This window comes from Danio aesculapii, chromosome 18 (assembly GCF_903798145.1).
Source record: "Danio aesculapii chromosome 18, fDanAes4.1, whole genome shotgun sequence".
Classification (NCBI taxonomy): Eukaryota; Metazoa; Chordata; class Actinopteri; order Cypriniformes; family Danionidae; genus Danio; species Danio aesculapii.
In genome coordinates this window covers 54,218,531-54,245,589 of record NC_079452.1, presented here as the reverse complement: position 1 = coordinate 54,245,589, position 27,059 = coordinate 54,218,531, and the positions used below count along the sequence as shown (strand labels likewise).

The 27,059-nt window shown below is 32.2% G+C and overlaps 2 protein-coding genes across 3 annotated transcripts in view; one reads left to right on the top strand and one right to left on the bottom strand.

Annotated features, from left to right (window-relative positions):
• cd81b (CD81 molecule b) overlaps positions 1-17,304 on the bottom strand; it is an 18,099-nt gene extending 795 nt beyond the window's left edge. Inside the window, exons 1-7 of the mRNA XM_056478955.1 lie at positions 17,150-17,304; positions 15,088-15,202; positions 4,309-4,406; positions 2,864-2,938; positions 1,985-2,098; positions 1,796-1,897; positions 1-4 (exon numbers count right to left, since the gene is read on the bottom strand). The exon at positions 1-4 is cut by the window's left edge and continues 80 nt beyond it. Of these exons, the coding sequence (XP_056334930.1) occupies positions 1-4; positions 1,796-1,897; positions 1,985-2,098; positions 2,864-2,938; positions 4,309-4,406; positions 15,088-15,202; positions 17,150-17,215 (574 nt within the window). The 5' untranslated portion in view covers positions 17,216-17,304. The remainder of the gene's footprint in view (positions 5-1,795; positions 1,898-1,984; positions 2,099-2,863; positions 2,939-4,308; positions 4,407-15,087; positions 15,203-17,149) is intronic.
• Positions 17,305-18,612: 1,308 nt separating this feature from the next.
• Positions 18,613-27,049, top strand: c18h11orf58 (chromosome 18 C11orf58 homolog). 2 transcript variants are annotated; one of them, XR_008839343.1, is made up of 6 exons: positions 18,613-18,765; positions 22,675-22,758; positions 22,867-22,927; positions 26,316-26,425; positions 26,514-26,770; positions 26,860-27,049. XR_008839343.1 is itself a non-coding variant. In XM_056478421.1 (5 exons), the coding sequence occupies exons 1-5, from the start codon at positions 18,709-18,711 to the stop codon at positions 26,715-26,717; spliced, it is 516 nt and encodes a 171-aa protein (XP_056334396.1). In that variant the 5' UTR covers positions 18,613-18,708; the 3' UTR covers positions 26,718-27,049. The 2 variants fall into 2 exon arrangements, 1 of the variants encoding a protein (XP_056334396.1); XM_056478421.1 differs by having other exon boundaries at positions 26,514-27,049.
• The last annotated feature ends 10 nt before the right edge of the window (positions 27,050-27,059 follow it).

Below are 27,059 nucleotides of genomic sequence, written 5' to 3'. Positions count from 1 at the left end.
AACTCTGAAGTGCACAACATCAAAAAAATATAATCAAATTATTTTACATTCTGAATCAAATTCACTGTTGTATGTGTTTATGTGTGTACCATGTATTCCTTACCTTGTGGGGACCAAATGTCCCCACAAGTATAGCAAAACCAGTCAATTTTAACCTCATGTGGAAAACGCCTAATAAATGACACAGGATGAAGTATTTCAAAAAGTAAAAATGCAGATTGCTTCATGTGAGGGTTGGGTTGAGGGGTAGGGGTAGGAGTATAGAATATAGTCTGTACTATAGTCTGTACAGTAGAAACATTGCATCTATTACATCTATTAGCCACATCCATATCACCCTGCTGCCCAAGACTGGTTACTCACTGAAGCTAAGAAGAGCTGAATCTGGTCACTACCTAGATGAAAGACCACAGGGGAAAACTAGGTTGCTGTTGGAAGTGTTGTTAGTGAGGCCAGCAGTGGGTGCCCAACCTGTGTGAGTCCTAATGCCCCAATATAGTGAAGGGGACACCATACTGTCATCTTTTGGATGAGACGATAAACCAAGGTCCTGACCCTCTGTGGTTGTTAAAAATACCATGGCACTTCTCGTTAAAGATTGGGGTGTAACCCCAGCATCCTCGCCAAATTGCCTCTATCACTGCCTCTCCACTCCCCCTATAGCTGGTGTGTGGTGAGCACACTGGTGTCGTTGTCCCGTGGCTGCTGTCGCATCATCCAAGTGGATGCTGCACACTAATGGTGGTGTGAGAAAGACACCCCTGATTGTGAAGCACTTTGTGTGTATGGCCATACACAATAAATGCGCTATATAAATACACAGTACATTACGTTACATCACAACTGTGTGTGTGTGTGTGTCTGTGTTTGCTTATTTCTTTTGGACAAATGTGTCCTTGTCATCTTCACAGTCAAATGCTCTTGCCTTTTTTTGATTATTGCTAAAAAGCAATTTTTATTACTTCAGGGGGAAAAATCATTGCCAGCTACCTTAACTGGATTCAGGACCTGATGAAAAAAAATTTAAACGTGCTAAATGGAAGACAGAAAAAAATCATAATGTTCAGCAACACTTCCTAATACAAGTTAAAATTGTCATAATTCTCCAGGTAAAATCATATACACTTGGCCTTTTCTGTTCTTCTCCATCACTCCATCGATTTTCGGCTTAAAATATACTATAATGTGTGTGTGTGTTTATATGTGCTTGTTTCTCCCTGAGAGAAAAACATCAGTATACTGTAATGAGGTAGATTTAATGTACATTTTTTAAAATTGCAAATAAACTACAAAACAGTTACAGAATTTTAACAAAACTCAGATGTATATTTGTTAGTCATAGATTATGAAACAGGTAATCAAATTATATCAACTCAATGGCAATATCACAACATAGTTAATTGTTAATGCTTTACATTCATTTGGTTTAATGCAAAATAATAATCTAGATTAAAAAAAAACATTTATTCAGATTGTTTAAAATCATCATAAATCTGCTCATTTTCGGTGTTTGGGGGTGTAGTAAAAGTATAACAAAAATGAATGAATGAATGAATGAACAAACAAACATTTTTTTATATATTGATAATGTTTAAGTAAATGAATGTTCAGGCTGAACTGAAATGAAATTCACAATAGGATTTTTCTATATATTATCAGTATCATAAAAGTTCAACCCATGCACATGATAATTTGTCAACAATTGTTCAAAGTTGTTTTCTCAGATGTGCAAAATAAGAAAGAAAACACTATGTTGACTTCAGTTTCATGCCGTCTTTAAAGCTACAGCAGATACCTGAGAAAGGAGCGGGTCAAGTGGGAAAGTCTTCTTGGGACACAGAGAGGTCTGGACAACTTTGAAAAGGTCATTATCATCCCCTTTACCACAGCAATCAAGCTAGATATGGAGAGAATGTGAATAAGAGGATCAACCATCCAAACACAGGAGATTTAAAGAGAGAAGTGATTGATTTCAGCAACTCACATTGTCATGGAAGACCTCCAGAACTTTAGATGCTGTCTGTCTGGATGTCGTATCCACTGGATCTACAGCTTTAATGTATGCAGCGTCATAGAAATTAATAAGCTCGGTGGAGATCTGGATGGATGAAATGAGAAAAGTGACAGGCTCAAAACGAAATCTTAAAAACAGACTCTCTGTGTATTTACCAATGCAATCTCACGGCAATTCGTAACTTTTTGATTTAGTGGCAAATTCGTATAAATTCGCACAATCTAATTCGTACAATTTGGCACGATTTGCTTATCACCCAATGACGGTTGGGGTTAGGGGTGGGGTTAAGTGCCACGCCTCCTTTTTAAAATCATTCATATTCCTACGACTGTACTCGTACGAATTTGTACGAATTAGCCACTTAACTGAAAAAAACGTAAAATACTTACGTTTGCTTGTAAAGCTATAGGAAAGAAACAACATTCTCGGTTTCTCTGGATTTATGATTTGTTGCCATGTTTTTGAGTTTTATTCTATAAACCACTAATGATATTTATTGCGAATTTAAAATTAAAATGCATGTTTATATGAATTTTTGACTGAATATACATGTTTATTTATGTTTAGACAACACAATACCAAGTGTTTTAACTTTTGGAGAGTTAAGAAAGCAACATTTCATGCAATAACAAGTGACAAAATATTCTGAAAGACTTAAAATTTTCTATGACAAGCTTTGAAGAAATATTTTTAGACCTATTATATATGAAACAAATAATTAAATAATTTAAATTAAAGAATTTAATTTACTCCAACACATACTTTATAAATCCAGAGAAACAGAATTTTCAAGAGCTCTCTTAATCTTTTTTATATATACAGTATAGCTGATTGTATGTGGACTCTTACTGTGTCTCTGTTTATAAAGCCCCATATTCCTGCAGCCACCTCACAGGCGAAGAGGATCACCAAACACGTGAAAAACTGAAGGAGAAACAGAGGAAAATTGTGATGAAGGAATAAATACTGAACTGTGAAGATGTTAAGTACTGTAACTGTGCAGATTTCTTTATGCTAAACATCCAAACGAGATTGCAGTAAGAAAAAACATTTAGCGAATTGGCTTTCTATTTTATTGGATTACAAACAAATTTCTGCCTTCATGTCCTATGTTTTCCAGACAAAACTTGACATGAATAGCATCTAAATATTCAGTGATTGAGTAGAAAGCTTTAGTGTTGAGTATTTGTTTTAACCACTTTGCTTTGTCTTGTTATTAACATGTTGTATATTTATATTATTTTTATTTGTATAAGATTGTTTTAACCCTTTAACAGGCATCATAACCACCTGGTTGACCTTTTATCCATAGGATATCATTATTATTTTAATTTCTTATTACTATTTATCAGAGTTGTGTCAGAATATTATTCAATCCAAGATGTGGGCCCAAAAGTTATTTTCAAGGAGTGCACCTTAATGGGTTAATACTATATATACATGTATAAAACCAATTTATATAATTTATAATATTATTGTTTTAATTAATTAACAAAACACCTCCTAAATGTTTGGACGTCCAGTATGGGGGGGAGGGGATGGGGGGGTGCCAGTTAGAAATAAAATTAACAAATAATTGACAAATAAATAGACATATTTAAATGTGTTTATTTAAATTAAATGTGTGTTTTAAATGTCATTTAACAAAGCAATAAACAATACATTTAAAAATAATTGTTAAATGTATAAATAAATAGACACTTTTTATACAGTTTATTTAACCTCTTAAGGCCCAATGTGTTTTTTTACATGTATTTTTTATTTCTCTTTGTTGTTTGAGCTTAATGGAACCTACTGTAATTAGAATAAAACTTAAGTATCATCTTTTGATATAATGTACTTTTAGAGAAAAATGATGTCCATATATGTGCACTCGTGGTCTGAATTTACATAAAACACTTTTTCCTGACTATTTTTTAATGCATATATAACATATATATTTTTTGGAACATGTTTTGACTATCAGAGAGTTAAAAACTATTTTTCCCCATTTTGGACAGTTTAAAATAGTGTTTGGGACATTTCATATGCTGCAAAACAGTTGCCAGATGACACTGTACGTCTGTAACAAAATATAAAACATTCAAAGTATTTTAAATAGCCACTTAAGAGCTAAAATGTTCTGTCCACGTATGTGGCCACTAAGCCCTAGGAGGTTTTAAAACGCAGATTAATATCATTCCTGTTCATAATTGAAATGTGTTTATGTCAGTTATATAGGATGGGATTTGGTCTCCTGGAAAAAAGTTTTTTTTTTTTTTCGGAAGCATGAAAAATGATTAGTATGAACCCACTGTTCCTAAAAGACACTGAGATTCCTGAATAGCTCCATAACAGCCGAGGAAACCCACAAACATCATGATGGCACCAATCGCTATGAGGACATACACACCTGAAACAGCAACACAAATTATACATGAGCAAGACATTCACATTTACTGCACAATCACATTTTCTATAGGATTTCAGTGTTCCTTGTCATTTTTTTTATAAACAGCTGCCGTGATGAATATAACTGAAGATATAACATATCAATGGATAGCCAGTTAAAGCAATAGGTATCCACTAGATGGCATTTGTGCAGCATGTAGAAGCTCAAAAACACTCATGAAAACTCTATGTGGACTATTTAGTCATGAATCCACAGCTCTGAAAAATTCCAATAAGAATATTAGTATTTAAAGATATTTTTTCTAGGAAATGGTTAATTGCTCAATATAAAATATTCACTATTTTCATACCTTAAACATTGAAAACCATTTAAGAAATTTTACACAAAGACACAAACATATATACATCTATGGAGAAAAATAAGAGACTATTTGAAAAAGATTGATTTACTGGTATTGGCTTAAGTAAAAATAAGCTTTATTTTCATTTGTTAAGATTAAAAATCAGGGTTTTTCTAAGATTGATTTACTGGTATTGGCTTGAGTAAAAATAAGCTTTATTTTCATTTGTTAAGATTAAAAATCAGGGTTTTTCTAAGATTGATTTACTGTTATTGGCTTGAGTAAAAATAAGCTTTATTTTCATTTGTTAAGATTAAAAATCAGGGTTTTTCTACCAAATATTGCTTTCTTAACTCTTCTGATGTTTAAATGTTGATATTGTGTTGTCTAAACAAATATATAACAAAATATATAAACGTTATAAATATGTCTGATATTTATTATTGGCATATTATAAAATGCATTTTTATATATTTTAGACACTTGGATTTACAATGTCAGGATTAGTTTACAACATTTGTTTTCAGATGTCTTCCTGAAACACGCAATCTTAAATCATATCTGGAGAATTTTTTATTATTTTTTTTATTTTTTTATTTCAGAATATAGAATATTTTTTACTGACCCCTCGTCATTTCCTTCAAATAAATGTTCTGAAATAATTTATTTGCTAATTATTTGGGAATTTTAAGACAATTACCATCGCTTTATAAAATAAAACTAAAACATATTAAAAACACGCATAAGATCCAGAAGTAATTGTGCTACAATATACACCGATGATAAAAAAAGAATGATAGGTAAAATAATGGATTAAATAAATTTTAAGTAAAATATCTTTCACGTCTGACTCATTTTTCTTTCTCTGTAACTCAAATATGATCCGTTTCCTCTCTTTCATATCTTCATGTCATTATTGTGGAATTCAGAACCAAAAACTAAACAAAAAGCTAATGTGTATTTTCCTGTCTGATTTGCCATGGCAGAATATACACAACAAAGTAACAGAGTGAAAGCGCAGGCTCTTATAGGTAAAAGAGCACTTGACTGTTCAAACTATAAACAGGCATGGGAAGATCTAGTCTAAACAGGAACCGTGCACATAACAGAGCCAGAGCAAGACTCCCACAACTGCATCTGAAAGCAATCCTGTTTATGAACAACATTTGCTTATTATCTTCCCAATAAATCCAGACTTGCTAAGGAAAGAATTAATACTACTACTTCTAGAAAGTTTAGGGAGATTGTTGTTTGTAAATCCATATTTTCTGTAATCATAAGTGCTTTGTATGCAAATCTATATGGTACACAAGTTTACATGTCCACCTGAAAACTCAGACATCCACTAACAAAAATCTTGTAACTAACTGTAATATAGTTTCTGAACCAAGTATGTGTATTTTTAAAAAATATATTTTGTTGGTATCTAATAAGCGGTAACATTTTCCAAGATACAATTGCATTAAAATGGATTAAAGCAGACCTTTTTACACCAAGTTGGATTAGTTACGCAAAAACTGAATTAAGTGTTCAATGGATTTTTTTGGACAGATATTTGTCTTAAAGATAATTTCTTATCTAGAGTTAGAGCTTGAGTTAACCTGCTGTAATATCGTATCATGTCATATCGTACCATATTGTATCATATCATATTGCAAGATATGATACAATGGGGAAGTCCCATGTTACTTGCAATGCATTAGTGATTACATTTTCGACACAGTACATTTACGACATATTTTATTAAATAATAATTTGTTACATTAATTTTGCGTATATATTTTGCAAACAGTATGTTACATTACCATATAGCGCTTTTCTCTGCAAAGTGAAAGCTTACTCATTTTGTACACTTAAAGGGACAGTTCCTACTATAGATGTCAATGGCTGCTTTTTCCAACATTCTTCAGAATATTTTGTTTCGTGTTCAGCGGAAGAAAGAAATTTATAAAAGTTTAGACCCACTAAAATGTGAGTAAATGGCGAGAGAATTTTTGTTTTTGGGTAAATAACCCTTTTAAGTAGCCTTTTTTTATCAAAGAGACAGGTCACAAGTCAAATAAATAAATACACTCTATAAATGCTGGGTTATTTAAATCCAATGCTGGATGTAATAGGGACTAACCCAACTGCTGGATTAATTTTTTTAATTAAATTAAAACGACCAAATTTAACCCAGTGTTTGGGTTAGTCTATATTTTACACAATTATAGTTTAAATCAGTGTTTCTCAAACATGTTCCTGGAGGACCACCAACACTGCATGTTTTGGATGCCTCCTTTGTCTGTCACACCCATTACAGGTGTTTCAGCCTCTGGTACTGCGCTGATGATCTGAATCTGGTGTGTTTGGTTAAGCAAACATGGAAAATGTGCAAAGCTGGGGCCTCATGGACAAGGACTTGCGTTGAAATCCTACTAAGACATTGCGTACGGACAAAGCTGTAAATGTGTGTACGCAGTAAAAAATTCAGATGTATTAAACACTGCGTACACGGAATCCGAAGGAAACGTGGAAACGAGGTGCTCCTATCGGAGGTAGACCAGAGAAAAACTGTTATTTGCAAGTTTGTCCTCCAGAATTAATAACAAAAGAAAAAAAAAATAGAGTGGGAGAGTTTAGCTGACGTGGTAAATGCAATTGGGTCTGAATATCACACTGTGAGTGAATTAAAAAAGAAATGGTCCGATGTAAAGGTTCAGGTTTAGAGGACAACAGCAGCGCACCGTCAAAGTGTGCACCAAACAGGGGATGCTGAACTAACACTCTTTGAGGAGAGAGTTGCCTCAATTGTGGGCAACACTTTACTGTCTGGAGTAGTATCCGTGTTTGTGGGAGACACAGATGTTTTAGAGGAACACTTTGTTAGGGGGGTATAGCACCACCCCTCCGCTCTTAAGGCAGCGCCACCGGCATTTCAGCTGCCCAACTGCCCTCTCTACAACTGACCGAGTGGGAGAATTACCATCATTGTATCTGCGCTCTTGGTCAGTTTGTAGGTTGTTGAGGGAGGTTAACAGCCACATCTTTAATGGATAACCGCGTAAATGTATTAATTAATAAATAAAGTTTAATTCTTTTGTTAAACAAAAATATAATTTTTTTAATTATATCCATCTCAGCAGACATAGGACATCAACATGACGTCAAATTGACGTTGTACCCCAACATTGTGGGAAGTTGCATTTTGTTTGGAAATGAAAATCGAGTTGATGTCAGAACCCGTCAATTGATGTCAATGTCCAACATCAGACAGACATTACAATTTGGTTACTTTCCAAAGCAAACTAAAAACAACAAAATATCAACATCTAATGATGTTACAGTGTGATGTTGTATGGATGTTATCAATATCAAATACCAAATATCAACGTCATTTCACATTATTATTGGACATTAAAATAACATTGTCCTTAGACGCTGCAGACCTTAATCTAACCTAATATTAATATCTTATGATGTTGTGTGTCCGCTGGGTTGGTAGATACAATGGTTATTGGTTTCAAATCAATCTTAATCAGTCTTTTATCTTAAACAGGAAAAAGACACAAACAGTTTTACAAGTGTGGACTGAGAAAATTATTGCATTTTTAAAATGACTGCAGAACAGACCAATTGTAAAGCATGTAATCCCAGGGTTGTGGTTTCGATTCCCAAAAATAGCAAGAACTGATCAAATGTGTACCTTCAATGAAATGTAAACTGCTCTGAATAAAAGCTTCTGCCAAAAGTAGGAATGTAAATGTATTTCATCCCTGCAGTAGAAACTCCGCTCTCAGTTTAAAAAAACCTATATTTAGTATTCAGAGAGCTTTCTCCAGCCGGATTCCTCTCTAAGCTATAATGATTTGCTGGAGCGGCAGAGCTTGAACATATTTTTAGGGTTGTTTAACCAGTGCTTGAGCGAAACCCAAGCACTGCTCATTCTAATTAGTGGTGTAACGGGCACATGAACAGGGCCTTTTCAATTACACCGATGTCCAGGAGCTCTTCATCTCTCTCTCTTCTTTCTTTGGGTGGGCCAGACCAACAACCCCATCTTCTTTAATCAGAAAAGCTTGTTACTGCTATAAAAAGGAGCAGGCGGAGCTTTGGTTCCTCTGTGTACTTATGTGAGTGAAGAGAGACAACCCGATGGTTTCCACAAAAATTAATGGGTGCAAACTTGACGCCAGTGCCCACAACATGCTGACCTCGTGCCACTGAACTCTCTGTGTACATCTGCTGTGGTTCAGTGTGTAAATACCAGTGTGTGTGTGTGAACGCATGTATGTGCACATATGGGTGGAGTATATGAACACACCCTGTGGTAACTTTTTAGTCTTTCCTTGGTTCTTTTAAAAGCCCCGGCGGGTGTGTCGGTAGATTCGACTTCATGTGAAAACAGCAGAATGGAGTGTTATTAAAGAAAACACAGGAACGGCAACATGACTACATCTACATGACTACGTCTGTGTGTTTTATTAGCAACTCCATAGGCAAGCTTTCACATCATGCATCTTGTGACTCTACTAGAGCCATATGGTCCAAAAATACCGGTTTATCTTTGCTTATTGCGCAGCTCTCTGGAATAATTTATTCTGATTAGTCAGTCTCACCACATCAAGGTACATATTTCCTAGATAACATCCGATGCAACTAATAATGCAGGGTCATCCGAGAATGATCATATTGATATGAGGTGAATACATTCATATCAATATAGTTATGTTTATCATTCACTCTTCTGTTGTTAAGTGTACCTCACACAGCTGAGTGAGCCTGATAAACCACCTGTAGAAAACACAATCTTTCATCTCTCTTGACACGATCCCAGACACTTACACCAGTTTGCACATTTGCACGAGACACTTTCTTATAATCACTCCATGTCTAAAACTGCACTTGTGAACTTTGCACAGGTGAGTGGGCCTGACAAACAGCCTGTAGGAATACTCTTCTTTCTATATGCACCAGACCAGGCATGGGCAAACTCGATCCTCGAGAGCCGGTGTCCCTGCAGAGTTTTGCTCCAACACTAATCAAACACACCTGAACACCCTAATTAGTGTCTTCAAGATCACTAGAAAGCTACAAGCAGGTGCGTTTGATTAGGGTTGGTGCAAAACTACAGTATGCAGAGACACCGGCCCTCCAGGATCGAGTTTGCCCATCCCTGCACCAGACACTTTACTTAAACTCCAGTCTACAAGTACTCAATAAGAAAGTCAATATTTACCTGTGAATGTACCACAAATGATGTTTCTCTACTTGTTTTTTCCACCTTAAATACCTATTTTGCACAACATCTTGCACAACATTGTTCTGTCATATGTAAAATTACTTGTGAAGTCTGTCTTAGGTTATGTGCACAGTTTATTATTTATGATATATTGATAGTTAGTACATTAAGATTAACGTATGTTAGTTATATATAGGTTTAAAATATAGCTCTTCTGTCCAGTGTTGTGTTTATGTTTATAATTATGTTTATTTATGTAGCGCTGTGGTCCTGCGAGACACAACATTTTGTTCCACTGTATGTTCACACATGTAGCGGAATAACAATAAAGCTCAACTTGACATGACTCAATAACAAGTAGAGTGTAGAGTAGTCCACACTGTAAAAAATTCTGTTATTTTATTTTTTCTTGCGGCTGGGTGCCGGAAAAAAATGTAAAATAACGACTATTAAATTACAGAAATTTACCGTAAAATAACAGACGTTAAATTACAGAAATTTCCCTACATTTAAATTTCCGGTAAATTTCTGTAATTTAACATCTGTTATTTTACAGTAAATTTCTGTAATCTAATGGCTGTATTTTACGTTTATTAAAATAATGTAAAGTAGCAGATTTGTTACATTTTTTTAAATAATCTTTGTAGACAGAAAAACAAAGAACAGAAAGACAAACCCATCATGAAACAATAATTTGTACAAAATGTAATATAAAGCATGAAACAAGAGAAAATAGTGACATACAATATATATATATATATGACCTACAAAAAGACACAGCAATGGATGTAAAGAGAGAGAGAAAAAAAAACTTACACATCCTCAGAAATTAAACAACACTATTAATCTTTATGGTGTTTTGGAAAAAAAAAGACTGGATCCCACATTTTATCAAATTTCACAGAGTTCCCAGAGGTGGTATATCTAATTCTTTCCAAATGTAAAGTGGAGGTGAGTCCAAGAAGCCAGTCAGATAAAAGAGGCCGAACATTTTTAACAGATTTTTTTACAGTGTAGCCAGTTTATGTTTGATTAAAGAATTAATAATAACAGCTAAGATCAATGTTTTGTGTCTAATTGCTTAATTTTGTTGCAAGTCTCTATAGAAAGCAAGATAATGAACCTCTAGCTTGTTGTCTTTCACATAAAGTCTGTCAGAATTTATTTAGCAGAAACAATCAGCTGAATTTACATTATCCCTTACTTGAATTCTATGAACAGCAGCTGTAATTTTCCTCCATTTGGTTTTTGCCTTGGGAGACCCATAGTTAGGGCTGCATGGTTTTAGTAAAAGCTGACATTGTGAAACTGAGTTTTTCTGCGATTTACTCATTGGGATATTTAATTTTATTTTAAAATGTAACTGGATGACTTCAACAGTGCTATTTGTAAATAATTCATTAATTTAGATCAACTGGAATAATTTTGTATTGAAGTGAATCATGCATATGTAAAATAAACAAAAAACAGAACAGCTCAGTTTTACTTAGCGACCCAAACGTAGCAGCTTTTGATAAATATATTATAGTGTGATTTTTCCAATGCTAATAATTTTGATAATACAGAAGAGAATATTTCAACAAGTTTTGTTTATTTTTATTTAGAGTCCTTTTTAAATATGATACAGGAGGCTTTATTAGCGCTTAAGTTTCTCTTTGTTTCTCTCAGTGTACTTTGACACATAGATAGTAACCTCTGATAAGAAAACAAGCAGCACGATGTTTTCTTTATGCAAGGCTGCATGATATGTAATATGATATGTATAATGAAAAATGATAATCGAAGAAATTAAAAGTAAACCACATCTGATTGAGGTCAAATAAAATCAAAGAAGTTACATAATGATACCGTGCTGCTGCCGAACAGTTGTTCTGATAAACACATGCGCACAGAAGTGATTTAGTGGCCTTTCTCAGGGTCCCGTTTAGAGCCAGTTTCCTGTTTCTGTCTTTTGAGGAGACCTGCTCCTCTATTTCAGGAGTAATTGTTTCTCAAAGTTTGTGCTGCAAAGGCTTCCTGATAATGTATATTAAGAAACTATTATAACAGCCACAGAATCGACAACGCAGATATTTTTGATCACTAAATATTTTAATACTTGTATAATTATTTTAATAATAATAATAATAATAATAATAATAATAATAATAACTATTATTATTATTATTAGTAGTAATAGTAGTAGTAGTAGTAGTAGTAGTAGTAGTATTAGTAGTATTAGTATTAATACTATTAGTATTAGTAGTATTATTAGTATTATTATTATTATTAGTAGTAGTAGTAGTAGTAGTACTAGTAGTAAGTAGTAATTGTAGTGGTAGTATATCAATGCAAATGTATTATCATAATAATTTTATTATTACATTTAAACAAACTAATAAATTATAATAATAATTAATAAATAAAATAAAATACAAATAAAATACTATAAAATAAACATTTTACTGTTACCATTACCATTACTGTTATAACGTATACAAAATTAAAGGAAGATCTATTTATTTATTTACTTATTTATTTACTTATTGAGACTTTTATTTATTTTTATTTATTTAAATTTATTTTTGTTGTGTTTGATTAAATGATACATGTTTCCTGTATATCCTTCAGTTGTTCAGTCTCTAAATGTAGGGGATTTTTTGGAAGAAAAACCAACAGCAAAAGTACAGAAATGATCATTTATAATAATCATTTTAAATATGCTGCTAATTGCTTTATACAACTTCATATACCTAATCATTAATACTTGTAATAGAAACAAACATCATTAAAGTGTTAAGTAAGACCCAAATGATGATGAACAACACGTTAAATCTGAAATATGACTTTGCATAGTCTAAATAAATGTTCAGGGTCTAAATTATAACGTAAAAGGATATAATTAACAACATCATGCAGAAGTGAGCATTTAGACTGGAAATGAATAGGAATGGTTATTTTCAGAGGGATATGATGGCAGGCTTTGGGTGGCTGGTTTAAATAACAAGGCCGAGTAATTGGAACTAGACTGTAGTTAACATTTTAAATCTGAGCATTTCAAGTCTGAGGGATGAAGGAGCTGTTGGTTTCACTCTTACAGCTAAAGATTGCTTTTATAATTGCATTTAATCATTCAAAATCATTCAAAGAAGCCAACTTTGTGATCAATGGCTTAGTGTTAATGCCGGTTCCCACCAAAAATATATCACTATATGACAGTAACTATAATGGTTACTATATTTGTGTTCCCTCCAGTGCATGGTAGCAGTGCTGGAACTTATAATATATAACATGTTGTATATATAGGCCAATACAACTCTTGTGTGGTTGCACTGCTAACTCTAATGGGAACAGTTTTGGATTTTTTTTGGTGTACAAAAGTGTTCTTGGAGCTTCATATGATTACAGTTGAATTACTGATGAGTGTAGTATAAGAATAGAATGTTTTCTGTTCATTTTCTGAATTTTAATCAGACTTTTAATAAGAGAGCTCTCAGATTTCATCTAATCTATCTTCATTTGTGTTCCGAAGATGAGTTTTAGGGATTTGAAACAACATGAGGGTGAATAGTTAATTCAAATTTTTGGGAGACCTAACCCTTTTATATATATTATATTTATATACACATAAGATATTTATATTATAAAGTGATTTACAGCATCCATTTAACATCAAATAAGTATAAGTGTAGACACTTACACTGTAAAAAAATTATATGATCATTTAGTCATGACAACATATGTTTTTAGTTCATTGTAACTTATTAAACTAAGTTAATTACATTCTACCTTAATATTATAATGTAGTACACAAGCTGTTTTAAGTCAGTTTAACATAACATTCAATAAATATTCATAAAGTTCAATGGACTCATAAGATTTCTTTGAGTCAGCTTAGAATTTTAAGGCAACAAGGACTTTTTTATAGTGTAGAAGTAGGCATTTCTAATATAGATGTAATTCTCTTGTCTGTGTAACCAGTAGAGAGTTCATTTGGCAAGAGTGTTTCATTTATTTTCTTTACTTTACAAAAGTTGTTTTAAAGAGAGAGACATAATAATAAATAGTTCCGCAAATGAATGAATCAAATTTTCTAAAACTATTGTGACAGACACTTCAGTCTTAAAACTGGTTGAAAGAAAGTTGAATGAAAATTATGTGAGCATATGCAAGTTTCACTTTAACAGATTAGATCCTCTGCTAAATGTGAAATTTGCTTGAAATTTTTTATTTAAATATATTTGTGCATATACATTTGTTTAGTCAGTACTGAAGCCAAATCTGAAGTAATCTATCAAAATAAGTTATGATAACAGTAAAAAAAAATTGCACCCACATTTATATGTTAGGGGGAAATATTATTTAAAATATGTACAGATAAACAAATATAAATAAAAATATATACAAAATGTATTTGATATTTTGTAGTTTGTATATTTTTGTAACATTTTGCAATATTTTTCTTGAGTTTAAATGCATTATCTTTCTATTTCTAAAGATGTTTGTGAGTAAAATATTATTTTAATGAATATTTCTTTTTAATAAATCTGTTTTGTTCAAAAGCATCACAATGTATTACCTATATTCATATTTTTATATTGTATGTGGTAAATAACAAAAATATTTGGATCAGCACAAATAGACCAATCTAACACAAATTAAGCCCAGTCTGTTTAGTAAAATGAATGTCAAAGTGATGAATATCTGCAGGAAAGAAACTGATCCAACACAGACCTTTACAAGTTAAAGGAAGTCAATGATGTGCCATTCTGAACCCAAGTTCAGCAGAGTTACATACAGTATATTTATATATTTAATTAATATATTGTGCAAGATTTTTTAACAAATTAACAAAAGTTAACAAAAGTTGATCTAAAAGTTGATTTCAATTTTGTTTTGGGGCTCTTTTTTGTCATTTATTTTTTGGAATTTCTAGGCACTTGAACCACTTTAAATATGTCAATTTGAAACCATAAAACCTAAAAGCAATATTGTTTCTGTGTGCCATTACTGTTTTAGGCATAGACTGCTATTCCATTCAATTCAGAGTGTTTCATAAAACTATATCTTTATCATTATAGTAGTTATGGTCATTGTAGTGAACGGGCCTTTAGCCAAGAGTGTGAGCAGAAGTCACTTACTGATATAAAAAGTTCCTGGTGCTTGATTTCCTTCAAACTGGAGCATGAGGAGGTTGCTGGTTTGACTGTCGTGACGAAGCCATAAAGCTACACCCAAAATCACACCACCAGCCAGCTAGCAACACAGAAAAACAGCAATATCTAAGCAAAAATTCTCCATTTAAATGACTGATTAGAACCTTCAACAGATGTCATCGCCCAGAAATGTTTGCTTCAATTCTTTTTCCGGAGGTCATTCCTGAGGTCATTTCTTCCTGCGTTTAGGGAAGAAACATCTGACAGGTTTAGTGTTATTCACGCACAAAAAAGGGGTGGGGGTCCTGTTCAGCGTTGAGAGCCAGTCCTCTGTGATACCATTTGTTTGTTTATTTTTTTGCAATTGGCGGAGCAGGAAGCAGCAGCTTCACTCAGAGAATTGTGGAAGTCAGGCAGATATATTTTGGTGTTGGCAGTGCGTAAAGTACAATGACGGGAAACAATACGCATCTCAAGAGGTTTCAGGATTGGCGCTGTAGATATGATATCAAACAATATCATTCCCATGCAATGTAAATATATATAATCAAAACATACATTTCAATTTGCTGCATTGTAAAGTATCCTTTTAGTAAGATGAGTCAGTAGAGTTGCGTGAATTTTATTGTCTGAATAGCTCAAGTTTGGGGTAAATATTATTTATTTCCAGTAATGAATGTTATTCCAAATCATTTGTCTTGCTGTTAAATGCTAATTAGGCTTTCTCAAAAATGATGATTAGTTTTCTATGACCTCATTGTTCTGAAACATCCCTGATGTTTTACTTAAAAGAGACCTTGCAGATAGTAAATATTTATTATAAAAATGTCTGAAATTCTGTTAGTTGCTACAGTTATACAAGACAATAAATATAGCTACAGAAATACATAACAAATTTTAATAGTCTATATACATATATATACATATATAACAGACTATATATATATATACATATATAACAGACTATATATATATATATACATATATATATACATATATAACAGACTATATATATATACATATATATACATATATAACAGACTATATATATATATATATATACATATATAACAGACTATATATATATATATATATATATATATATATATATATATATATATATATATATATATATATATATATATATATATATATATAATAACTACACTCAAAAAAATGTTTACTGTTTGTTCAAACTATTTAAACTGAGCTGAAACAACACAATTCTTCAGTTTTTTTTGGCGGGACAACTTAAATGTTTTAATAATAAGTTAACTTAATTCCTTCATATTGTCCCTACACAAACCGACCGTGCGGATCCCAGCATTTTTTACAGTGTATTATGAAGAATTATATAATAAAATGTACCCTATATTACCATATTATCAACGTGCATGTGCCTGGGACCCTCCGTTTTTTTATATTCATGTCCCTAAAGTACAAGGTTATAATTATAGAGAGTAAAAATAAAGCAAAACCACAGCTAGCCCTCTCTGGAGCCTTAGAAACACATTTTCTTCATGTCTAAGAACACATACAAGACAAACAGTGACTACACTACTTAACAAACCGCAATTGAGAAGAAAAAATGTAGATCATATGTTTCATAAAATAGTATGTATGAGCACCTACTTATCTATAACACTACCATGAATTTATTCCAGACTGTGTTTTGAAGGTCTAGAAGTTAAACTCTAACTGTGAGAAAAAGTGTGAGGAAAAGCACATCTAATTACTTCTTTAGATGGGTCGATTGTTTACAGAGTCAATAGACCTCCAAGAAGAACTTTCAGAAAGGCACTTATTGTTTCCCACTCTGAATACTTCTCTAACTTAAATGAACACCCTGGGATTCACTGAACTCATGGAAATGAGTGTTTACAAGGTCATTTCCTAAAGTGTCTCATTATAAAATTACAGATAAACGTTTGACATAATACCATAAATATTTGTAATTTCATAACTGAACATTTCTGGAGCAATATATGATAGTATGCAATAAGTGAAAAATGAAAACAAATTTATGCTGGTAAACAAATGTACTCACCCAGAAAATGAAGTTTAAGAAGAAGAGCATATATTTGATGCACTGAGAGCAGCCTGTAACAGCCATGGTTTGATGTGGTGAGTGATGCTGGTCTGGAGGAAGAGGATCGAGGCTGAGCTCCACAGATGGATATGAGTGGATGTGAGGCAGTCCGGCTCTCTGAAACTGCCCACGAGCTCATGTGTTTATATAAACTCACTGAGGCAGAAAAAAACTGAGAGATCCTCCTGCCAAGCTCTGCCCCACATTTACATATAAAAACCTGGTTTTAATTGATTAAATGGCAATGCATGACGAATCTAAATTCACATAAGTTGGTAAAAGACTTGTGTATTTGTATATTTAATTAATATTATGTTTATTTTATTTATTTAGTCTTTTTAACTATTATCACAGAAACACACACACACACACACACACGCACACACACACACACACACACACATAGCCTACAGTTTTGAAGACTCTAAAAAGGTCTGCTAGGCTAGGTCAACTATATAAATATCAAACTAGCATTTTGCAGATATTAAGTGTTTTAATCTTTATATATTTTAAGCACCTAAAATACAACCAAGAAATTGATGTAAATTGAAAAGGATGAGAATAAAATAAATTAAATAAACCAAATTTAATGAAAAAAAATGCACTGACTTGTAGCCTAGTGCTAGACAGAATCTGCAGATTTTTTTTTTTTTGCTATATCTGCGCAGAATTTTGTAGATAATCTGCGGATTTTTGCGGAATGATTTTGGGAGTATCGTAATTAAAAATTGAATACATGAAATAAAAAAAAAATAAAACCTTTTTAACTGTTATTTAATGTTTACAATTCAAAGTCAATTAGATCCACTCCACTTAGATCCAAGTCTCTCCTAAATAACAGAACATATTACTTTAAACACTGTATTGTAAATAAATCATATGAACACTTTCATAGTAGTCTATGATATTACTGAAATTAATAAAAAAAAAACCTGAATAAATTTAAATTTACACACGTTTACACAAGTAAATAAATAGACTCAATGATGGGCTAAAAATCTGCAGAAATCTGCGCGCAGATTCCGTGTGGGCCTATATGTGTAAGCCAATATGAAAAAAAAAACTTAAAATGGCCAGTATAAAACAGTAAACACAACGCCAAAAAAGATTATAATGCAAAATAAACATCTGTGTCAGTTTGTGCTTCATAAAATGAGTATACAATGAACTATCCACATCAGTAACGAATGACTAGCTTAGTTAGCTAACTATTTTCACAGCCTATTTAAACCTATACACCGTGAATATGAGTGTACTCAAAACACATTTTATCTCATATTTATATTTAAAACAATAAAAACAATAATAATATTTCAACTAGATTATATTCATAGATAGAGCAGTTATTAAAATATATTAAAATTAGAACATACTCGACGTAGCGATGTAACTACAACTCCCACAATGCATTGCGCGGGTCAGGTTAGCCACCCGCTAGCAGCTAAGCAAACGCAGAGGCAGGCAGGCGCGAGAAATGTGTATTTGACCACTGTAAGTTAAAAAAAAAACCTTTGGAAATGAGTTCTTCAGACGAACCGTGTAAAGGGACAAAACGACCCGCATCCCCTGATGAAGTATGTGGTTTGCATCATCATGAATATATGTATGCTTTTACAACAACTGACCTGACATTTTGGTGAATAGCAGTGTTAGCAGATTGTTAGCAATGTGTTGTAACTATTTTTAAATGTTACTAATGTGACAAAGGAGTAACGTTGCATCTTTATTGTCTTATTTGTACCTCTTTGCTATTTTATTGCGGCTTTTTATTGACGAATACATTTGTGTAACTACTGTAGTTAATGTAACAATTCATTTAAGGTTTTTCCTGCATTCATTCATTCATTGGTGAACATTTGTGTGTATCTGTATGTAAATTTAGAGACCACTTGAAAATTCTCACTGCAGATTTAAAACATTTATTAGGTATTGATTTGAGTAAAATATTATTTTTTTTGTTTGTTTTATTCTATGAAGGTCTGATAACATTTCTTTCAAATTTATAAAAAAAATAGCATTTATTAATAAAATGGCAATTGGTGAGAATAACAAATGTTTTCCTTTCTTTTTTTATTAATACCAATTCTGCATTGTTAACTATTCTGAACTTGGAGCATTAGTGTTGTCTGAAAACATGGTACTTTTTTGTTATTTTATGACTATTAAATTACTAAAAACTAAATTAAACTACTAATGTTGACCTTTTATGTAAAATAAGCCTATGTTGCAGAGGATTAAAAGTGCTATCTTTATTCTAACCAATTGAAATGTTATATATATAAATGTCAGTTATTAGTTTGAAATGTGGAAGAAATGTTGCCAGACGTTATAGAATAAAACAAATACTAACATTTTCTCAAACCCATACCTAGTAAAACAAAAGAGAAACTCATTGTTTTTTTAAGTGGTCTCAAAAAGTTTTCATACAGTAACTGTGTAAGCTACAGTTTATTAGGAATCATCTTAAATTAGGGATGCACGATATGAAAATCTTTAACAAATATCGACATGGCCAATTCTAATATAGATCCAGATAATAGACGAGTTAATACTTTGATATTATAATTTTCATATAAGCTGCATTTTGTGCACCCAGAGAATAAAAAGCTTAACTGATATTTTAGCAGCTCTGGGAAAATTATAATAAATTCCTCACTATTCAAAAGACATATTTTAAAGATTTTTGTACTGCTTTATTAATCTGTAAAAAGGCTAGCCTAAGGACTAGAGCTAAAGTTAGAGTTTTTGGTTTAGTTTGCAAAAGTTTTTGGCTAGAAACTAGACTTCTGCTGGTATCAGATTTTCTTGTAGCTGAAGCTTTTGTCACAGTAAACTATATTGTCACAATGTTGACCTAAGCTGCAAAAAAAGAAAGATGACAACTTTTCAACTGGAAGATTAATTTCAACAGGTATAAAAACCAAAAATTTTTTTGTATTTACAGGCTTTGCTGTAAATACATATTCAGAGAAAATAAAGGTAATTTAAGCTAATTAAATCGCTAAAGGATGATAAAGTATAATAGGTGAGAGTTTACAAGTCTCATTAGTTAATGTTAGTTAATGAATCAAGATCAAAAGTGAGAAAAATACAGATTATAGTTTCATGTTTAATTTAATAAAAAAAAAATCTGCATTTTATTATCTCATTTAATAAATCGATTAAAAATTTGAAATGTGTTTTTAGGCATTAACTAAGAAATTAACATCACCTCAGATTAATAAATGCTTTTGTAGCTGTCATTGCATTGCTTTTAGTTAAATGAACTGATGTTAACAAATAGAAACTCTATTGTACAGTCAATAAGCAAAAAGCTTATGAATAAATACAGAATTTAACATTCAATGTCGTTGACCAGAATAGTGTCTAAAAATGTTTATGTCTGACAATGCCAATACAACAATCTCAATATGTATAAACGGCATTCTAAAAGTCTAAATAATAAACAATTATTCACTGTATTTTGAACATGATATCAAAATTGTGCATGTTCATTATTGCGATATAGTAAATTATTTAATATTACCATATATCTACTAGAAGCCTAAATGTGGACCATTGGCTGCTGGAAATTGTAGCAATGTTATATGCAGTGTCCTCTAAAATACTACTATTACTAATAATATTAATAATAAAGTTTGTATTTTAATATGTTTATAATCAAGCATTTCATGTAATACAAATATTTTTTTTTCTCAAGCGTATAAGAATATTGAAGATATAAAAAACCCAGTGGCATACTTTTCGAATACATAAATAAAATGCGTTGACATTCATCAGCTTCTGGAAAAAAAATGTGCACCCTCAAAATTAGCTGAGATTTATCAGAAATGAAATAGTTTAACACAAATATAGTAAAAAATGTCAAACGATTTCCAATCTGTTAGTCATGTGAGGGCATGAGTGGGAGATTCTTAACGGATCAACAGTAGCATCTCTTTCTCACAACCAATTTTATTTATCTTTTTATCCACACGTTTCCAAAGTGTTGACATGTTTCCTTGGAAAGCTTAGTCTTTTCATTGTCTCTGATAAACTTTTGACAGTTTTCAAATGGGCACATCAACGCTGTGTTCACACTGCTGCTGCCGTAAATGCGTTATTTTCTTTTAAAACTGCTTCCCCACGATGGCTACCTTTCAAGTAAGACATAAGATTTGTTGTGCGTTTTTTTTTTTTTTTTTTTTTTTTTTTTCAAAATCTTTGCTGAAGACGCAAATTAGCAATGGCAGTGTGACATCCTTAACCTCCACTGCTACTGATAAGAAACACTTTCAGGAAACACAAGGAAGCCTTATTGGTGCAGAATGTACCATTCCTGGTGATGTTTTGAATTTGTACATGATTGAGAAATGACAAATGGAATGGGATGAACGTATAACCAACAGATTGTCTGAAGTGATTCCATTTGTAAATTTTATGAAATAATTACAATTTTGAAAATCAACTCAACCAGATTGTACAGTGCAAACATTACATTGAATTGTACCACTCATATTTGTTGAAAGGGGAAGCGAAACCTATTTGTAACTTGTGTAAGATAAATTGGACTGTAAAACATATTTATGATAGCTGTTATTAGAGAAAGAATTTTATTCAGGATATATTTTAAAGGATGTGTTTAAAAAGATGTCTTCTGGAAGAATTGTTGAATATTTATCATTGAGGAAAGATTTTTTTTTCAGTGTTTTTCTGTTCAATGCATGATTATTAAGAAAACTTTATGATTGTTATTTATATATTGAATGCTAAATGCCATTAATATAGGCAATGCTTCTTATATGGCTTTAAAAAAGAAATAATAAATAATTAAAAATTTCTAAAAAATAACTTTCACTTTCAGACCAGTGAAGACTTGCACAATATATCGCAAAATTATGCAATATACATATATCGCAGATGTGTGATAAATTAAATTTCTTTTATGCTTTGGTTGTTTTTCAAAATCTGAACAATCAGATGAGGTTTTGCTATCTGCTATTGGCTGTAGTGGCCCAAAAGTGAACCCAGAGCTGTAAATGAACACTATACCGAGGAAAATACCAACAGCCAATCAGAGCCAGAAAGGCCACCGAGGCTTTCACTCATTTATAGTGATTTAAATGTTTGCAGCTTGACACAGTTTTTTTTGTCTGAATTAGACTGAAAAATATTTGTACCTGTTTATTTTTGTTATTAAATAAATGGTTTAAAAACATAGCTAATAAAACAGCATATTTCTAGGGAAATTTCATTCAATAGGAAATATCGTTATCACGATACTCCACAACAGTATCGCATATGTTTTCAGTATCATGTAGACCTATTTACCAACAAGTGCGCTCTATTGGATTTTATTTGTTCATTCATACCCATATTGCCCGAAAATTGATCTGTTTAATAATTGATCTGTCCAATAATATTATGCATCTCTTTTTTTAAAATGCATTTTAAATACACACTAATGCCTGAAGTGAATCTGTTTTTTGTTGTTGTTGTTGCAGACGGGATCCACACAATGGCAGTCGGCAGATTTAGGTACAGACGAACGGAAGCAGAAGTTTTTGAGGCTGATGGGAGCTGGAAAGGTGCATTTCAGTCTGTTATCATATAAAACACACTGTTTTAAATAATTCTCAATCTAATCTGAACAAGAACAACACATTCATGCTTCAAATGTTTTCCTGCATTGGCAGAAAGAGCACACGGGACGCCTTGTTATTGGGGATCACAAGTCAACGTCCCATTTTCGCAGTGGTGAGTCTCTACGAGTTTTTAGGTTTATGTTGGTGAGACAGTTTAAAAAAAGTGTTCATTACAACCTTGTATTGTGTTGAATGGGACACTTCCAAATCCCTGGCTGTATGTGGACTGCATCAGATCACATCCTGTACGCCTCATATCCTTTTCCCTACAGTGATCCTGGTTAAAGAGGACATGATCTGACCTTTAAAACAAGCATTGGTAATGTCCGCTCCTTTATTGTGCACACAAGACTAGGCTACAATGCAATGTGTGCTCGTAAAATATCTAACAATTGCTTTCATGCAGAGTGGAAGACCGTTATTTATTTATTAATTCATTTATTGAGGTGAAAAGATTGTTTTTTTGTTTTTATATTTTATTAATATTTATTTTATATTTCTAAGTTTTTAATCAAATTTTTGCCCTGAATTTCTAAGTGAAGTTTCACAAACTAATTTCGATGATATGATTGATCGTGGCTGGTCTCTCATCTGCAGTTAACAAACCAAACTGCATTTATTAACCCATCAGATTATTCCAAACTCACTATAAATAGACCATCTCGCCTTACTCCCTTATCTTCGTTTTTGAAGAATCCCCCCATCCACCCCGTCTCCCCCTTTTCCTCCTTTACCAGGAGAGCTCTCGAGAACTACCTGATCTCGTACCCCATAACATGCTCATTGGCCAGGTGGATGCCCTGGGCTCAGGGTTCTCTCCTGGGACAGTATGCTAAACCTGCTTTCTAAGTACAGTCAAGCCTGAAATTATTCTGACTGCCATTTTTTGTTTAAATGAAAAGTAAATAAAAGCTGAGAATTTTTTTTTTCCACGATGCCTCTTGTACATCGTCCTGTTGTCTTTTGGGAGAAGCCTGTGTCATTTCTGGTAAAAAACAACAACAACTTGTTGGTTGAATAAAAGTAACTAAGTTATAATTTGCCAGGGGTATGAATAATTTTAGGCTTGACTATATATACTTAAAAACTAGTCCTTTACATGTGATCAAAATATATAAACTATTAATTGATTGAAATGACAGAAATGGTACTATATCGGGATTTATATCATTATCAGGATATGAGAGGACTTATATCGTGATATGAGATTCTTGTCATATCAACCAACCCTGTTATAAATGTTTCATATAATTTTGTAATTATCCTACAAACATTGTTTTTCCACATATAGTGTGTTTTGTTATCAGTCAAAAGTTTGGGGTCAGTTTTTTTTAAGAAACTTATTCTGTTCATCAAGGTGGCATTTATTAAATGTAAAAAAATTTAAAATCTTTATTAAAATTTTAGATAACTGCATTCTTATTGTATGTAGTTTCAAATTATTACTCCAGTCATTGTTGCTTTTATTACTATTACATTAATAATATTATTTGGAATAGTAATAATAATAATTATTATTATCATTATTAATATTAGAGTGATTTCAGAAGGATCATGTGACTGAAGACTGGAGTAATGAAGCTGAAAATCTCTGGAATAAATGATTAAATTAAATTATAAACTACTTTTGAACTTTTGACTGGTAGTGTGTTTTTTTAAACAATATTTCTTATAGTAATATATTTATAGAATTATACACTGTAAAATTAGACTATTATGCTATTATACTATATCATTTAATGTCAAAAGCAAAAATGCCACATATGAAGGGTACTTTTTAAAACATATTTTGTAGATCTAATTCTATATATAAGTACATGTATAAACAAAATAAAGATTTAAAAGTCTTGATAGACGAGACGAGGTATCTTTAAGCAGCCGTCACCAATAAAGCCTTTTATATAAAGTGTTAAATACATTTCAGTAGTTCAGTCCTTGTCATTTCGTTGTTATTAAACATAATTTTTTTTTTTTTTTTTTATGATTGTATTGTTTAGATTTTTAGCAAAATATGTGTCAACAGGTCCTTTGGAAATATTATTCCCAGGAAAAAACATGACCTGTTGAATACTTGTATTTAATAGCTAAGAAAAAAAAAGGAAACGTTTTGACACTCTGACTAAGTTTAGGTCTTTTTGGTCATGGCAGCCTAAAGACGCCTGAAGAATGAAGTCACTTGCATTGCTCAGGTGTGAGGTTTCACAGACTGCAACAGAGTGTAAAAATCTTGATGGTTTTGAGGGTTTCGTCTATTCAAACTGATCTTTAATTTGTATTTTCTATTGGATTCGAGTCAGGTGATTGGCTGGGCCATACTACAGCTTGATTTTCTTTCTCTGAAAGCATTTAAGAGTTTCCTTGGCTGTGTTTTGGATCATTGTCTTGCTGAAATGTCCACTCTGGTTTCATCTTCATCATCATGATAATGTAGCTGTTAGAGTGAAGCTAATTTACACTGTGGAACTACTGAGAGATTTCAGCTGCTGTCTGGGCTTTCACTGCCTTATTACACCTGCCTTTCTTCATGTGTTCAATACTTTTTTCCTGTGTCATTTCATTTTATTACACATAACTTGATTTGTAAACTAATTAGTTTTGATTTGTTTTCAAATATGCATTTCTTTGATTGTTATCAACATCTGGGGAAAATTTCGTCAACAGCACCTACAGTTGAAGTCAGAATTATTAGCTGCCCTTTGAACTTTTTTTTTCTTTTTTTAAATATTTCCCAAGTGATGTTTAACCGAGCAAGGAAATTTTCACAGTATTACTGATAACATTTTTTCTTCTGGAGAAAGTCTTATTTGTTTTATTTCGGCTAGAATAAAAGCATTTTTTTAATTTTTTAAAAACCATTTTAAGGTCAAAATTATTAGCCCCTTTAGGCAAATTTTTTTCCCCCAATAGTCTACAGAACAAACCCTTGTTATACAATAACTTGCCTAATTACCCTAACTTGCCTAGGTAACCTAATTAACCTAGTTAAGCCTTTAAATGTCACTTTAAGCTGTATAGAAGAGTCTTGAAAAATATCTAGTAAAATATTATTTACTGTCATCATGGCAAAGATAAAATAAATCAGTTATTAGAAATGAGTTATTAAAACTATTATGTTTAGAAATGTTGAAAAAAATCTCTCCGTTAAACAGAAATTGGGGGAAAAATAAACAGGGGGGCTAATAATTCTGACTTCAACTGTATATATATTTTGTTTTTAAAATGTATGATTGGTTTGGGGAAATATAAAAAATATTTAATCATTTAATAAAGTACACTATACATTACACATTAAATATTATACTACTGTATATTAATAATGTTTTATAATAACTAGGTATGTGAAAATGTTCGAAAATTTTATTACTATTTTTTTTAAACACACACATCTGTGCTCGTATCTTTTTAAAATATTACAATTTTTAAATCTGCCCTACCTGTGTGTATATAATACTATTGTTATATTTGTTACTAATAATACATTGTTGTATTTGTGTTTGTAGGGGCAGAGGATCGGAGGATGAATGCAGATCTGGAGCATCAGTATCAGCAGAGTCTGGATGGAAAGTTATCAGGGAGGAACAGGAGACACTGCGGTCTGGGCTTCAGTGAGGTGTGATGCCCATCAATCATATTTTTACTCCTTGACCCACAGTATACAAAATTATACAGTGGATCTGATTTGTTTGTCCTACTCACAGCCTGATGAAGTGTCTGAGAGTCCGAACGCCGCTGTGTCTGAGACGTCCAACAGTTCAGAAACTCCCCCTGAACAAGCATCAGAAGCACAGAAAGAAGAGAAACCCCCAGCATCAGATACAGAGCTGGAGAAGCAGGAGCCGCACACACACTCAAAGGAGGACAAGAAAAAGACTCTAAAAATGGCATTCGTCAAATCCACATAGATGGCCAAGTCATTTTTATCTGTTGTTGCTACAATTTCTTGAATTTTTTTTGTGTGAGTGACAGCACGTTTTTATTTCCTTTAAAACTGAACAAACTGTGCTTTCATTTTTAATGTAGTTCTATCTTTGCCATATTTTTCAGTCTTGTTGAGGACTGTGTGCTCTCTGCAAATGAAAGGCATAGTTTATACAAGAAATGAAAATCCTGTCACAGTCAGCTCAGCCCGTTGGAGGTTTTCAAGAAATTAAGGTACATTAATTTGAATAAATTTGTCATTTTTTGTGTATTGAAAGGTGTGAGAATATCAATAAAAATTACTTTTGTTTTGTGATTCTAAGACT

Coding starts and splice junctions, on each gene's coding strand:
- c18h11orf58 (XM_056478421.1), top strand. CDS start 18,709: ATGAGTTCTTCAGACGAACCGTGTAAAGGGACAAAACGACCCGCATCC. Junction 18,766..22,674: donor GACCCGCATCCCCTGATGAA/GTATGTGGTTTG, acceptor TTGTTGTTGCAG/ACGGGATCCACACAATGGCA. Junction 22,759..22,866: donor GGCTGATGGGAGCTGGAAAG/GTGCATTTCAGT, acceptor CTGCATTGGCAG/AAAGAGCACACGGGACGCCT.